This window comes from Harpegnathos saltator, unplaced genomic scaffold, assembly GCF_003227715.2.
Source record: "Harpegnathos saltator strain DR-91 unplaced genomic scaffold, Hsal_v8.6 scaffold402, whole genome shotgun sequence".
Lineage (NCBI taxonomy): Eukaryota > Metazoa > Arthropoda > Insecta > Hymenoptera > Formicidae > Harpegnathos > Harpegnathos saltator.
This window is the reverse complement of record NW_020230209.1, coordinates 472910-489326: the sequence shown is the minus strand read 5'-3', so window position 1 is coordinate 489326 and position 16417 is coordinate 472910. Positions and strand designations below refer to the sequence as shown.

Sequence of the window (16417 nt, the reverse complement as noted above, 5' to 3'; positions counted from 1 at the left end):
TATATTGCACGAGGAATACACTATTTTTCTATATTTGCCGTATATTTACATATATAAAACTCACTTTTATATATTTATTTAGTAATAAATATAATTCATGTTATATTAATAAGATGTATAAAAGCATTCTGTTTGAATGCTTTGGAACCATGCATGGAGAATACAGTAATATATAAAATTATTTGTGAGTTAAATTCTTAGGAATGCAATATTAGATAATTCCATTAAATAATGTGATTTCCTTCTGGAGGATAGAAAATCTTTTATCGCATGAGACTTTTATCGGAAGCAAAATAGTTATTTTAAATAAAAATACAAATGAAATATGAAGGAAAATATTAGTGAATATTTTAATAAGAGTAAGAAAATGTCCTACTCTTATTAAAATCCTTATTAAAATATTATTATCCTTATTAAAGGATATATCCTTATTATCCTTATTAAAATCCTATTCTTAAAGATCATTTCACAATAATACATATATATATATACACACACATACACATACACAGGGTGTCTGAGATCTTTTGGAAATGAAAAATTATGAAGATTAATCAAATCAAACTGAAAAGAAAAGTCATATACTACCCTATTTTGCAAAAATCGCTATTAAAATAGTTATTAAGTTATTAATGATTGAAAATGATCATATCTAAAGGTTCTTTTAATTGATAACTTGAAAATTTGTATACTTACTTGTATTAAATTGTACTTGTACTAATACCTTGTACTAATTATGTTACTTTCCAAAATGATAAGCACTTTTCGTTTAGAATGACTTAATCTACAATTATACAATGGCTAATTGTGTCTAACGACAGATATGAATATATTGAATTTTGAACCATGGAACTTTTGAATCTAGGAGATGTAGAAGCGACGAGATAAAACACGAATAGTGGAATATTGTTTTTTCTTGCTTTCGTGGCGCGCCGCCAACAGTTGTTAGATTGACTGAGCCACGCTGTGGCCCGAAAGGCTACAACGCTTCTTTAATCACTCACTCCTCAGATTTAACAACACGATAATTATCATGAATATCGCAAAACGGTATGAGACTTTTATATTTGTCTTAATCCGCCTATGCCTCTATGAGCTCTATAAAAATTGTTCTGGGACACTCCGTATGTGTGTATATGAATAAAATGTAATCAATTGCGCAGAGATAAATAAATTTATAAAATGATCAGTCATTGCTCACAAAGATAAAGACGCGTAGGAACTTTGTACCCGTTATAATTAGCCAAACAGTATATTCAACAGTCTTTTCATTCTTCCTTCCCACATAATATTGTTACAAGCCTTAAAGATATCTTAGAACTTCTAAAACATTTAAGAAGATTATCAATAAAATATCTTTATAATATCCTATCTTTTCATTTAAAACATCTGTTCATAATGTCCTGAAAATGTGTATAAAATGTCTTTTAGGTACGCATGCTGTTTGAATTATCTCTCAAGTAGATATAAAAAATGACGTAAATTTGAAATTTTCATTCGACAGCGTAAAATTAACACTCTAAAGAGTTTATACATGTAAAATTAATAACTAAACCTGTATATATATTCCTATGGTTGTACAAGCTTTTTTTGACACCAATTTCTATGTTCTACAGCAGTTTTAGATATAAGAATACAACCATGTTTCTTTAGTTGTGCATTACAATACAGCAAACACAGATTAAAGGATAAAATCGCACACAATACATGGATATACAATTAACTATACCATTAATTATCAACAATTTCCAGGAATGCATATAAAGGACGAAATGTATCACCCCTATCGACAGAAGTCGACAGAAATAAAATTGTCACTACAAAACACATAAACTGGACAAGAAGGTGATAAAAACTTTAACTAATAGCGTTTTAACTTTCATACTTTAATTTGCAATGTTTCGTAAATACGTTGTTTGGTACAAACAAGCATAGTATAACATTGTTTATGAGTATTCTTGCAATTATTACAGGATATTAAATGTGACATATGCCCTAAAATGTTTAAATCCACGGCCAGAAAGAGAGCTCATATGCTCATCCATAATAAAGAGAATATGATTCAATGCACGATGTGCAAAAACTATTTATCAAATAAGATAAGTCTTGATCAGCATCTGCAAAAAGTTCACTCGCGGAAATATATCTGCGATGATTGCAAAAAGAAAATGCTGTCCGAGACTTGTACAACCATTGTTAAATTTACCAAATGAATATGAAAAAAATATTGCCGCTATTAATACAATTTTTACAGTATACTCAAACATGATAGCGAATTTTTAATTAAGAATATTTATCTATGATATCCAATCACGTCGACACGATATTCATGTATTCCTCTTCAACTTTAATTTATTGTAAACTTTTATTTATTGTAGAACATATCATCTCTAATGTCTTAGTTTGCTTTTTTTCTTCAATATCAATTCAATATCATATTGAATCATATTAGTGGTGCATTTTGTCAATCGTCATCTTGTGTCTTCTGTCTTATTTTCCGTCCGTGTATTGCTGCATTTCTCATCAATTTCTGGTATAAGTATATCTTTCATATGCAGAAAGAACTGGCAACGTTTGGTGTGCGTCTTCATGTTGTCGCGACGATTAAATTGTTTCCAACAACCCGAACAGGAAAACCTAATATATGTTAAAAAATTATTATATGTACATTTATAATATTAAATTATAATATCAAATATAAAACATATTTGCTGGAATGAGAATACTTACCTAACACTGCTATGTGTAGCTGAATGAGCAGCTAAATGCGATTGTTGAGCGAATGTTTTTCCGCAGTCATTACATTTGTATTTTCGGATACCCTCGTGTTTTAGTATATGTTCCTTCAAAATGTGCTTGCTCTTATAACATTTGGAGCATAAACTGCATTGATGCTTAGCCTTCATGTGTACCTGCATATGAATGACATATTAATTTTAGTAACCTAGTGGCAGAATGTGTCATCTTTATAATTACTCTCAACTATTTTTAATATATGTACAGAGTTACATATAATATACAGAGTTTTGACAATCACACTATTAAAGCAATAAATTGAAAATAGCATTTCTTAATCCTTAAAACTCTGTATGTTTAAAGTATTTAGATATATTTAGATATACAGGATAAGGAAAAAGTATGGAAACCCTTAAAAATCTCGAAAGATATAAGTTTTACAAAAAAGTGTTTCAGACAAAAGTTATAAGGCTCAAAACAATGTATTTACTGATCTTATCAGTTTGACCTTGAGTGGCGTTGCCAAGGTCAGGTCAAGGTCAACTTATTTTTTTAAACAATTTTTTAAACCCCCATTTTTTATTATATCATCTTTTTCTACCAATTAATTTGAACAACTTTTGTCTGAAACATTTTTTTATTTACTAATATGTTTTCAGGTATTTAAAGAAAACTTGATGACTTTTTCAATATTTAACTTACGATATCTCGTTAATTATTCGTCGGAAGAAAAAATGGTACTAAATTTTTTTACTCTATTTGGTCTCAAGAATATATTGTTACAATAGTGCCCTAACTTTTGTTAACTTATTGATTTTTGGAAATTTCAAAATCATCAAATTAACAGAAATCAGGCCGCTATTGTAACAATATATTCTTGAGACCAAGTAGAGTAAAAAAGTTTAATAGCATTTTTTCTTTCGACAAATAGTTAGCGAGATATCGTAAGTTAAATATTGAAAAAGTTTCCGAGTTTTCCTTAAATATCTCAAGAAATATTAGCCAAATGAAAAAATGTTTCAGATAAAAGTTATTAAAATTAATTGGTAGAAAAAGATATAATAAAAAATTGGGGTTTGTATTAAAAAAAAAAATAAGTTGATCTTGATCTGACCTTGGCAATACTACTCAAAGTCAAACTGATCAAGATCAGTAAAAATCGTTTTGAGCTTTATAATTTTTGTCTGAAACACTTTTCTCTAAAACATATCTTTCAAGATTTTTAAGGACATACTTTTTCCTCACCCTGCATAGGATTAATGATTGAGGTTTCATACGTACGTTCTTATGGTTGTACAAGTCTTTCTTAGACAGCATTTCCTTGTTGCAAATATTGCAGATATATTTCTGCGAGTGAACCTTTTGCAGATGCTGATCAAGACTTATCTTATTTGATAAATAGTTTTTGCACATCGTGCATTGAATCATATTCTCTTTATTATGGATGAGCATATGAGCTCTCTTTCTGGCCGTGGATTTAAACATTTTAGGGCATATGTCACATTTAATATCCTGTAATAATCACAGAATACTCATAAACAATGTTATACTGTGTTTGGTTCCACCAAACAACATATTAATGAGATAGGAAATTGCAAATTAAAGTATGAAGGTTAAAACATTATTAATTAAAGAATTATCTTAAGGCTCTGTCAAATAACAATCAAAATTTCCAAAAAATGACCAACTTGAGCCCGCATATGATGTAAAATGTGAATTACAATAATTTATTTCTATAAAAAATTTGTCACTACATTAAAATACAAACGTTTCAGCCCTATATTTGGCCCTCTTCAGTGGTAAAAATATACGCAAATATGTGGACTCACTAATTTCCTCCCACGACGATCATCTAATGCCCTTTAAATAAAACCATTTGTTCCTCCCAGCAGTGCACTTCTTCAAACCATTAAGTGATTTTGGCTCAATAGGAATTAGAAAGGGATTTCTAAAATGTTTCATCTCAAAATATATATACCACTGTGTACTTCTGATATTTGGACAAGAATCACAGGAAATACCATGTAGTCATACTTATAGACTGTATGTGTTGAGATGTGAAGGACTATTGCTTTAAACTTGTGCAATGTAATGGCCGAATAAGGAAACAATTAACTGGGCTGTTACACATTGAATGCGATATACATTATATTTAAAACATCAACTCAAACGGAACTCAAACGATTTCGGTTTATATTTATATTTATACATCTAACAAGTAAGGAAAACAATTATCTTCAAATCATATGTTTACATGTTTACATTTGGATGTCACCTGAGAATGTCAAAAACGGAACAATATGAATCTTTTAATAAGAAGGTGTCTGTCTACAAGTTTATGCCGCCTATAGATTATTTTATTTTGTATTTATTTGTATTTATAATATTTGTATAATATTGTATAATATTTCAATCTAGAATTTCCGAATTGTCAAAATCAAAGTCATGACCATATTCTATCCATGTTCATCTACCACCGATGGGTTCCCGTAATTAATATGTTTATATTCCCTTGATCGAGTCCTCAACAATCTGCTCGTGTAGCCGGTATAACTTGCATTGCAGTCCTCACAATGCATACGATAAACATTTTTTCACAGCAAGTCTAGAATCATATCTTTTTGCGTTTTGATGATGCCTTTTAGTCCTTGAGATCCACAAAAACCTATTTTGATGTTGAAATTCTTAAATATGGAAATACGGGAAAGAGTACGGATAGTTTTTTAATATAAGGTAAAGATTGATATCATAAACCAACTTTTTTAGGGCTTAATTCGTATATTTAATTTCCTTTCTAATCATCCGCTTTGTCATAAGAAAAAAGTAACGATGGGTTTAACAGATAGAGAACATTTTTATTATTCCATCAGAACTTGGAGTTGGTGAACTTGAATACGATTGTTGCTTAGTAACAACTATCCACTAAATTTCATCTTTAACACAATTTCAAATCGGTTAAAAGTCCACAAACAACTATCGGTGCGACCACATTCTTCTAATGAAGCAAGTGGATAGTTACATAAATTTATATCTTTATCTTATATTTAAAAAAACCACCTATCAGAATCCTTTATTCCCAAGAATCTTAATATCAAGATATGTTTTTGTGGATCTCAGGGAGCATTATCAAAGCGCAGAAAGATTCGATTGTGGACTTGCTACAAAAAAAATGTTGTCTATCATACATTGTAAGGACTGCAATGCATGTTATATCAGCCAAACGAGTAGATTGTTGAAGACTCGATTAAGAGAATATAAACGTATTAATTATGGGAATCTATCGGTGATAGATGAACTGGGATAGAATATGGAAGATGAATATGGTCATGACTTTGATTTTGGCAATCTGAAAATTTTAGATTGCGAGCCGTATTACAGAAGATGTATGATTTCCGAAATGTTATACATAAAATAATCTGTAGGCGGCATAAACTTATAAATAGACACCTTGTTATTAAAAGATTAATATTGTTCCGTTCTTGACTTTCTCAGATGCCATTCAAGTGTAAACATGTAAGATGTGATTTGAAGATTGTTCTCCCTACTTGAGTTAGACATATAAACATAAGCGATTTCCGTTTGAGTTGACATTTCAAATGTAAGGTATAAAATCTCTGTTACATCCGCGTCGTGTTCAATATGTAATGACCCAGCCAATTGTTTCCTTATTTAGTCATTACATTGCACAAGTTTAAAATAATAGTCCTCCACACATCTCAACATATGAAATCTATAAGTGTGATTACACGGCATTTCCCGTGATTTTCATCCAAGTATCACGAGTGCTTAAATATAGGGCCAAAACGCTTGTGTTTTTAATGTACTGACTTTAATGTACTGAGATTTTTTGTAATAATAAATTAGTGTAATTCATATTTTATTATAATTCATATTTTACATCGTGTGCGGGCTCAAATTAACCATTCTTTGGAAATTTTGATTGTTATTAATTGAAATTTTTATCACCCACTTTGTCCTGTTTGTGTGTTTTGTAGTGACAATTTAATCCTTGTCGACTTCCATAGGCAGTGCCGCAAATTTGGCACTTAAACGGCCGTTCACCTGTGTGAATGTTAATATGCTCCTGCAGAAGTACCATGCTCGGATAACATTTGTCACATTGCTCGCAGACGTACGGTTTGATTTTTAGATGACTTTTCCGGATGTGAGCGCGGATGTTGCTTACTGTCACTGTCGTATAATCGCATTTTATGCATTCGTAGGGTTTGATCTTCAAATGACTCATAATATGGACCTAAAGGAAATATATCATGTAGTTAAAAATAAAAAAAGAAAAATTACCACAACATATTTTACATAATATAATAATGTAATTGTCAAAAAGGATCGTGCTAAAATAAATAACATGATAATGGGAAAGATGCACTCACAATATTGAAGAGTCTAAAAAATGCTTCTTAAACACTTGATATACTTACTTTACATTTGTCTGGCCTGGAATAATTCGCCCCGCAAATATTGCAATTAATATTATCCTTGCTCAGCACAGTCATTTTGTTTTGCACCTCGTATTTCATGAGACTTAAATTTATCGTGTAACTTGTCTCAATCAACCTTTTTTGTTCTTCACTCATCAATTGAGAAATCTTAATAGTACTCTTTCTTTCGGTCTTATTCTCTTTGGACACACAGGACGCTTCGTCCTGTACGTTCGTCTGCTCCTTTTCATGCAATTTCTCCAAAATAAAAGAGTCACTCTGCACTGGCACTGGCGACGCGATAGCGGTCTTCATGTCACCGTCATGAAATATTTTTACGAAAGAGACATCATTCGAGTTGATATTGGTCGTTTGATTCAACATTGAATCAGACTCGACTTTTGATTCCTGATCGCCGGACATTGTATCGATGCAAGACGCATTCTTTTTCGATTCCTGGCATGCTCTGCTATCGTTTGATTGAGAATTCTCAATAGGAGTCTGCATCACATCATCATTCTTGCTCGAAGTCTCGACTAGTTGATGACTGTGCGAGGACGTTTTCTCGCTGTCGACGTTCTCCTCCTTCACGATCATTATTTGTGACTTGCAAACTGGCCAGCTGCTACTTCCGTTATCGCAAGCTGCTACTTCCGATAGATCATTCGAAGCTTTCTGATGGAGTGCGTTAGTGGTGATGATATTTTGAACTTGTTCCTTGAGTGGTGTGGTGTTCTTTTTGTTTTTCTTGATAATTTGTGGCCTCGGTCGACTTTTCCGGATTATTTTTGAATTTATAGACTTTTTTACAATTGGCACGATATTCTCTTTATTAGTTTCTTTCTCGTTCTCATCCTTATCTTTATTCTTGCCTTCGTCCTCAATCCTAACGTCATATCTTTGGTTTATAGCTGTTGCCATATCTTGACTCTGTATAATTATAAAAATAAGTTTTATACGTGTAGATATACAGCCAATAAATACCGTATTCTTTGGTACCACTTTGCAAAGTGGGAATGATGAATTATACTACAAATACTTTAGTTGTGAACTTCCATTATTAGAGAGTAACATTTAATTTTTAAAATATTACAGTGTTCATCTTGCAATGCATTGATTTAGTGCGTTGATTTGCATTAATATAGTGCGTTAATATAGTGCGCCTGGTAATGTTATATTATAATTATAAAAATCATAGTCCCACTTGCATAGTGAAGGAATGTTATTTAAAAAATTGTTAAAAAAGGGAAATGAAAATAAAAAAGATTAAAGAGGATTAGCTTATTTAATGAGAAAAACTTGCAGTCAATATTGCGAATTCCTGCTGAACGTTGTGGCAATCCTCGAAGAAGTCACACGCGAAATCAAGTTTTGCGCAGCACCTTAAGCAAACTTGCTGTGGCAGACCATCGTTCTCTGTGATCTAAACAGGTTAACAATGATTTGAATTTTAACGATATGAAGATGATCGTACGTCATTAGGCCGATTGGTAAGTGAATCAATACCTTCCTCTCCGGTTGACGTGGAAAAGCGCAAAGGTATTTCCTCGGCTGAAATACGCTGTATGTTTCTTTCTGCACGTAATCGTATTCGCTACGTTGGTCCTGTATCGCACTTTTATAGCAGCATGAAGAAGAAAATTTGTATCAGAAAAAAATAACGTTGATGGCATCCAACACGTAATACTCTAATATCGCAGATTATTAATTGTCATAAAATTACAACTTCATCATATAATTATAATAAAATTATCAGTGTGGTACGTAGAATTCGATTGTATGAGATATAAGAGAAATGTGTTAGATCGCAAAAGCTATGAAATACAAGCTAGAATTACACCTGATCAGTGTCACTCCAATATTGAACTAAGCCCAAGTAAAATAAAGTGAATCGAGGCATCCCAAAAATATCGTGCCTTTATTGAGACAACGGTGGAATCGTTAAACAGGTGTCTGTTGTAGAAATTAATAATCCTACGTGTATGTACCTCACACACAGGACGCGCAATAATAACATATGAACATGCCGAAGATAATACAATATCTTCCGAATGGAAAGGTATCCTCTACTGATTATACATGTGACGTACAAAATAGCATGTATTGCTTATCGTTTAAGCGAGTTGAAAAAGTCAATTATAGTTATCATTACTTAACTAAACGAGATTAATCGATCATAGTAATTAATAATTAATATCTTTTTTGGAGTTCTTCATGCGAGTCGCGGATAAAAAGTCTCCAGTATTAATATATGTGATTTTTAAAGTATATCTATCTATGAATTAGCCGATTAAAAATCTAATGACATTACTCTAATCTAAATTGGAAGTGATTATCATTTAGCTTCTAACAGGATCGATAAACAATAAAAAAGAAAATAAATTCAATGTATATTTATAGATTTATCAGTCGATTCAATACTTGGGTGTGTGTATGTGTGTGCGCGCGCGTGTGGTTTCATTACAATTGCACGGCATACTTACAAAAATCGTGCATTCACTTTCTGCATTTGTAAAGAAGTTACCACGCGACCACATACGGGATCATATTACAATACCGAATGGCACAAATCGGTATTTTAGAACATGTAACAAAGTTAATATAAGAATTTACAACACATATGTTAATTAACATTACATGTTTTTTACTAATCAATTCACATTGACTTTGTCACTGTATCTAATATCAAATGTCAGTTAGGGTACTGAACGGCAATTTATAGAGACGACTGGAATAAATATAGTAAATAGGGAAACGAATACGAGAATTTGGAACAAATATACTTGATCCTGTCTTCCTATTTATAAGACAATTTTATGTTCTCAAGGCACTGATAATAATATACTTTCTTAACATTACTTTAAATTTCGTTCTCCTTTGCTTTCCATATATTAAGATTGTCATTGTAAAGTGTCCTCCAAAATGTATGGAAAGCGCGAATCACCGCTTTTCCATGCATACACACACCCACGCACACGCACGCATCATACGCATATATTTTTACATACATACATACATACATACATACATACATACATACATACATACATACATACATACATACAACATATATACCTACATTATACATACACGCATGTACATATGTACATACGTGCAAAGGCCTATAGAAAATAATTCCGTTCTAATCGAGGTTCTAGTCGATTTTGGAAGCCCGATTCCTAGCGCGTCATTGAGTCGTTGAATTTTCCCTAAAATTACGTGATTATACGGATAATTGCGTTTTTGGCCGTATTTCGATATTGTCTGTTATACAAAAACCGTTTTTCCTCGAAACGTTGCCCGCTCTTCCGCATGTGCTTGCGAGAAGAACGCGCAAGGTTTTCACGTAATAAAAATGTATGAAAGATATCGAAAGAAGACATGCAGGGACAATACCTCATATATTACTCATCATATTTTTGGATACAGTAGATCGACATTCACTATAAAAGAATTAGATGAAAAGACACGAAAATACATTCTCAAAATTCAACAAACTCGATTCTCCGATGAAGGAAAGAAACGAAATCGCAGGTAGAAGAAGCGGATTCATCAATCCTAGTAGAAAAGTTGATGCGCGACATTTATAAAATATAAAAAATAAAAGTCTCGTTTTCCAGAAAATAGACTACCGTTATTGCTAAAGGTCAGAACTCTCGCCGATAATTCATCGGGCAGCACCAAGCATATATATATATATATATATATATACGTAAAAAAAGACCATCGTTGTCCTTGAGCAATCTTTCATAACACTCTCGCTAAGTATCTCCCACTTACTTTCTAAACTCGAGCCTCAGGACTCCTCGGTCGAACGCGCGTTACCGTTGACCTCTCGCGATCTACAGTTTTAAGTCTCTTGTTATACAAAATCTACATAATTCTTATGCCTAAATCTCCAGTATTTCGCCATTGGTAATGATAATTTTATTTTCACTGTCCGCCCGCACTATTTTTCGTTAGTCGCGGTCGGCGCAGCCACCGAATCATTACCGCTGGACGCAGTAGTCTTTTGCTTGCCGCCACTCTTCTTTTGTTCGAAATGTCGCTTCCGGTGCACTTTCATGTTATCGCGACGATTGAATTTACGCCCGCACTCCGGGCAAGCGTGCGTCTTCTCGCCGTGCACGTGGCGATGTGCGGCCAGGTGACTCGCCTGTGCGAAAGTGGCGTTGCATGTTTTACACTTGTGCTTGCGCAGGCCCTCGTGCTTGAGCAGGTGCTCATTAAGGAAGGCTTTAGATGCGTAACGATTGTTGCAGATGCTACAAACAAACGGCTTTGGATTCGAGTGCTGCATTACGTGCGCCTTGAACTTGGACACGACTTTGAAAGTCTTGCCGCAGATGCCGCAAGTGTGCGTGGTAGCATGGCGCGTCTTGATGTGTTCGTTCAACACAGACAGACTGGAGTACAGATTGTAGCAGAAGCGGCAGCGGAAGTTACGGCGTTTCTTCAGGTGCACACTGGCGATGTGACTGAGGAGTCGCGTGCGATATGGAAACACCTTGCCGCAGTACTCGCAGGCGAGGTTCTGCGACGGCTGATGCGACTTCATGTGAATTTGCAACGAAACCTTGTGATGGTAGCTCTGCCCGCAGTCGGCGCAGCTGTACGGTCGCACGCCCTTGTGAACGTTATCGTGCTCAGTCAGGTAAAACTTGGACTTGAAGCGTTTCGGACACTTGGGACACTGTATGGGCCGTGGATTGGTGTGCGAGCAACGGATATGCTTCATCACGTCTGATTTACAGACGAATTTGGCGTTACACACGACGCATGTGTACTGCTTGATACCGAGATGTGTCTTCACGTGCACCGTGCACTTGTCCCGGCGCTCGTAGAACTTCTGACAGAGCTTGCACGCGTAGCCGTTCTGACCGTCGTTCGTCACGTGCTCCACATTATCGTCCACTTTGATCTCCTCACCATCCACACGAAAAAGGTCCTCGGGTTTTTGCATGGCTTCTGTCATTTGTTCCAGCTTCGCCAAGTCCTTCAGTTTCGACGCCGTGATACCATTGTTCTTCCCGGTGCTGCTGAGGATACTGTTGACGATACCGTTCACTTCCACGGTGGTGCTCTGAGAATTCTGCAGCAAGTCCACGATCGTGGCGTCGACCATGCAGGAACCCTGATCGGGGAACACCCGTGCGCGCACTCTCAACTCCGGTAATGCGTCGTCTTCAGTTGATTTCCTACAAAGTTCCACGGTAAAACTGATATCCTCAGCATCGTTGTTGCTGCCGTTACTGTTACTGCTGTTACCACCGACGCCGTCTCCATCGTCGCCGCCGCCGCCACCGCCGCCACCGCCGCCGCCGCCGCCGCCGCCGCCGCCGCCGCGATTCCGCGGCTCATTCACCGACACCTCGATGTCGGGAGAACCGGAGACGAGAGTTAACAATTTGTTCAACGCCGAAGTTGGTAATTGTATCGTCGACCCCACAACCAATGGGTCCTGTGACAAATGCTTCTCCGTAGCGCTCTCGTTATCGCTATTACTGACACTCAAAGAAGAAGCATTAGCCTGGTTACTGTTATCCGCGTTATTGTGACTCCTCAATCTGTTCGCGATTGGGATCACGTCTTCGTCTTGCTCGTTGTTGTTGCCCACGGACGACGTCGTGGAGTCCACGTTGTGCCGACGTCTTAACCAACGAGTCGGCGTCAATTCTGTGCTTTGTATACTCTGACTACTTTGCGAATTCTCTTCCACGCTAATTTCGTCGTTAGATTTAACAGCTTGTTGTTGGCTACGGAGACTTCTCCTGAGGACTCTCTGTTGTTGCTGTTGTTGTTGCTGTTGCTGCTGCTGCTGCTGTTGCTGCTGCTGCTGCTGCTGCTCGGAGTCCTCGCCGCTAGTAGAATTAAGATTCTTTTCAATACTGTTGTTATTATCCGTCGATCTGGTCGGTGGTGTGTCTTCGTTTTTTATCTGCGTCTAGAGAATTGAATTAAGATATACAAGTGGGTACCAGGATTGTCTCTGTTTCACGATAATGAAGAGGAAGAACGAATTTAATAATTTGCGAATTTAAATTTTTGTAACAATGCAACAGAACGTTGCGCTTTTCGAACGAACATTTTTTTCTACAATTTTCCACAAACTACCAGAACAAGATTTCTCAATCGCAAATCGAAGGATAATATGTATAGCAATTCTAACAGAGATAAGATGGATGTTCGGCAATATTATCTAGAATAAGAATTACGGTCGATTTGTTTAATTGTATTTTACTATATTGTATATGTTACACTGAATTGCTTTCTACCGCGATATTGTTCGATATTGCTCGAATGATGATGCAAGACACGATGGAAATAACCGTATACTTGCATGATGCACAATTACATGGTGAAAGAGAGCGATAGAGCGGTAGAAATAAAACAAACTTACAAACTCTGTTAAGGGCGGTAGATTGTATCGATCGCGTAACTCATGTTGGGTGCGTAGACATTCCTCTTGAAAGTCGCAGACGAATTCAAGCTTGCCCAGACACTGAACACAGATCGCCTTGGGCAGAGGATCCATTTCATCTATCTGCGATTCACAAAGAAGAAGCACCTAAGTACGAGATGTGCACCGTTGGATGGCAACGAAGAGATCTTGTTATTTCGTGAAACTTACATTATTCTCTCTCTTTCTCTTTCAAGAGAGAATGCAAATACTACCGCTCTGCTCTATAGAGACACCATTGTGACATCGTATTTCTGGTACCCACTAATAAAGATACCCCCTGGTAATTAAGTCAAGAACACTCTTTTTTTTCAATATTCATATTCAATATTTAAACTCAATATTCATGTTTTATGTCTCTGTGTATCATCATAAACTGTGAATATAATGTCTGAGGAAGCTGATAAGAAAATAGAAATGAAAATTCAAGAGTGTTCTGGAACTATACCTGGAGTTGTTGACAAGTTCGGAGTTATTGACAAAGCTTGGAATTGTTATTTCAAATTATTCATATAATGACAATGTATATAAATTACACCTCTAAACGCAACGCAATTCCTTTCTTTCAGCAAAGAATTTTTACAACAATTATATATAAATACAAGAGTAATTTATAAAACAAAATTGTATCAAACAACAAGCTATATTTAATAACAAGCCATAATAATAATAATAAACCTGTATAATTTCTTCTAAAAATCATATCGATAAGTATCTCATAAAATCTCATATAAAATAAGGTTATCTCATATAATAAGGTATCTCATATAAAATAAAGTCTATCAATTATAATATTGGAGTGACATATTGGGGTAATCTGATACTGAGTAAAGTTAATTTCTGCTATATTAGTAAATAAAATTAATATTCCTTATGTAGCAGTTACTTTATATATTTTCTTTCTTCTCTTTTAAAGCTTACATACTAGAGATCATTAGATGTGTTAGATATATATACAATTATCTCAAGGCATAAGAAAGGAATATAAATTATTGAAAGCAATATTCATAGTTTGATTTTATAAATAAGATTGTCTCAAGAACTCTTAAATCTTAAGATGTTGTAAGAGTTGTTTCATCAACTATAATTTTTTTTTAATCATTGGCTATGCAAACTTAAGACAATCTTAAATATTAAATTAAAATGTTTTAGAATATATTAATAACCACATATTTCCACATATTAACAAAGAAAGCATTTAGTTTCTTTCCTTCATAAATAAAGAGCAAATATAATAACAAGAAAATTTCAGCATGATGTCCCTTAAATATCAGTCATATTTTTGTGAAAAATAAGCAGAAAAAAATTCTGTGTATATACACATATACGTAGATAGATACATATATACATTCGTATATACTTACATACATACATACGCATCATACATACCCATATATATACACACTCACATACACACAACATACATACATACACATGTAATTTTTAGTAGAGATTATTTGTGCATATATGCCATTATTTCTTGCGATTATTTCGAAAATTATCGAAATTAGGAGCATTGTAAGCGATACTGAATTACGTGCAGACAAAGCCTCGCGCATCAGCCAAAGCAACGATATTTTATAACATATATGAGAGATATTATATTGAATGTTGGTTTAGTATAAAACCACGGAGAAGCATAAAAAGCGCGTCTCCCCTTGTAGCTGTTGTATCTGCTCGTTTCCGCTGAACTTTCTACACTTTGTCACCTCTATCTTACTCGCGAAGTCGCAGATATACCAGTTTCATTTTTCATTCAAAAAGTATAGCCGAAACGTGCAAACTCTCTTATTTTTGCCGACCTTATACCTGTTAGCTAGCGAGACCCTACGACGGGAAACCCGCGCAGCCATGCAATACAACAACTCACCATTATGTTGATCTTCGAGTGGATTTTGACGCTCAGGTAGCGTCTCATGCCCTCCTCGCCGAACACATCGATGTAGAGCCTTTCAAATTGGCCACATAGCCTGCACACCTTCGCCTCTCTCTCTTCCAGCTCCATTTTTCCTTTCGTTCTGCGTTCTCGAGATTACGTTCTGAGATACATAAAGAAGAAGAGGAACCGACGATAATCAAGGGAACCCACGCCCGCTGTACCGCGTCGTTTTGTCGTATCGACGACAACGTTCGGCGAGACCTTCCGTCACGAAGTCTTCTTTTTTTTTCTTCAAAGTTTGTATCCTTCAAAGCACTCTTCTGCTTTCCTCGTTCAACAGTACGACAGCCAGGTGAAACGCGCGAAAAACAGGATAGACACGAGGTACGACGTAAGGGGCGAATATGGAGGAGACAATTCCATCAATGTTACTACGTGACATTGGAGCACCTGAGGGAAATAATCGCATCTCGAGCCAGCCAGTCGTATGCTCGCTCACTCCACCACTCATCCTTTACTCTTTGCCACTAATTGGCTCTTGAGGATAGGATATGATTCAATAACCAATCAACTTTTCGTTTTCACGGTAAAAGTGGTAGTTTCATTGGCTGTTACGTTTTCTTGTCGTGTTCTTTCTGTAGGAACCGTTATGCGATGAAGCTTGATTAATCGACTAAAATCACTTTATTAGTAAAGACTAAGGGCAAGAGCACAGACTTTTGCATAACACATAATACATAACGCATAAGAGAATACATCAATTAGTTTTCTTCATTTCCCTCCTCAGGACAGAAATGAAGAACTCTGATTGGTTGATACTCTTATGCGTTGTGTATTATGCGTTAAGCCCTAAACACAATGCCAGGCAACAGGCAATAAGAATGAAAATAAACCAATCACAAT

At 35.2% G+C, this 16417-nt stretch overlaps 2 protein-coding genes across 3 annotated transcripts; both read right to left on the bottom strand.

Annotated features, from left to right (window-relative positions):
• Window positions 1–1010: 1010 nt before the first annotated feature.
• On the bottom strand, window positions 1011–8906 carry LOC105183816 (zinc finger protein ZFP69-like). Its single transcript, XM_019841747.2, has 8 exons — window positions 8899–8906; window positions 8682–8790; window positions 8479–8598; window positions 7176–8105; window positions 6707–6991; window positions 4018–4248; window positions 2731–2912; window positions 1011–2637 (listed from the first exon to the last, which is right to left on the bottom strand). Exons 1-8 carry the CDS (start codon window positions 8904–8906, stop codon window positions 2472–2474), a joined length of 2031 nt encoding a protein of 676 aa, XP_019697306.1. The 3' UTR covers window positions 1011–2471.
• On the bottom strand, window positions 8690–15958 carry LOC109503927 (zinc finger and BTB domain-containing protein 17-like). 2 transcript variants are annotated; one of them, XR_003113264.1, is made up of 4 exons: window positions 15506–15958; window positions 13576–13719; window positions 10956–13119; window positions 8690–8790 (listed from the first exon to the last, which is right to left on the bottom strand). XR_003113264.1 is itself a non-coding variant. In XM_025301092.1 (3 exons), exons 1-3 carry the CDS (start codon window positions 15638–15640, stop codon window positions 11125–11127), a joined length of 2274 nt encoding a protein of 757 aa, XP_025156877.1. In that variant the 5' UTR covers window positions 15641–15958; the 3' UTR covers window positions 9072–11124. The 2 variants fall into 2 exon arrangements, 1 of the variants encoding a protein (XP_025156877.1); XM_025301092.1 differs by lacking the exon at window positions 8690–8790 and having other exon boundaries at window positions 9072–13119.
• Between the last annotated feature and the right edge of the window lie 459 nt (window positions 15959–16417).

What these genes read in the sequence shown, in the direction of transcription:
- LOC109503927 (XM_025301092.1), bottom strand. Translation starts at nt 15,640, where the DNA reads ATGGAGCTGGAAGAGAGAGAGGCGAAGGTGTGCAGGCTATGTGGCCAA. An exon ending in ACTCGAAGATCAACATAATG is followed by an intron (nt 13,720 to 15,505) that starts GTGAGTTGTTGT and finishes TGTGAATCGCAG; the next exon opens with ATAGATGAAATGGATCCTCT. An exon ending in TACCGCCCTTAACAGAGTTT is followed by an intron (nt 13,120 to 13,575) that starts GTAAGTTTGTTT and finishes TCAATTCTCTAG; the next exon opens with ACGCAGATAAAAAACGAAGA.
- LOC105183816 (XM_019841747.2), bottom strand. An exon ending in CACGTCAACCGGAGAGGAAG is followed by an intron (nt 8,599 to 8,681) that starts GTATTGATTCAC and finishes TAACCTGTTTAG; the next exon opens with ATCACAGAGAACGATGGTCT. An exon ending in AAACACACAAACAGGACAAA is followed by an intron (nt 4,249 to 6,706) that starts GTGGGTGATAAA and finishes TGATTATTACAG; the next exon opens with GATATTAAATGTGACATATG.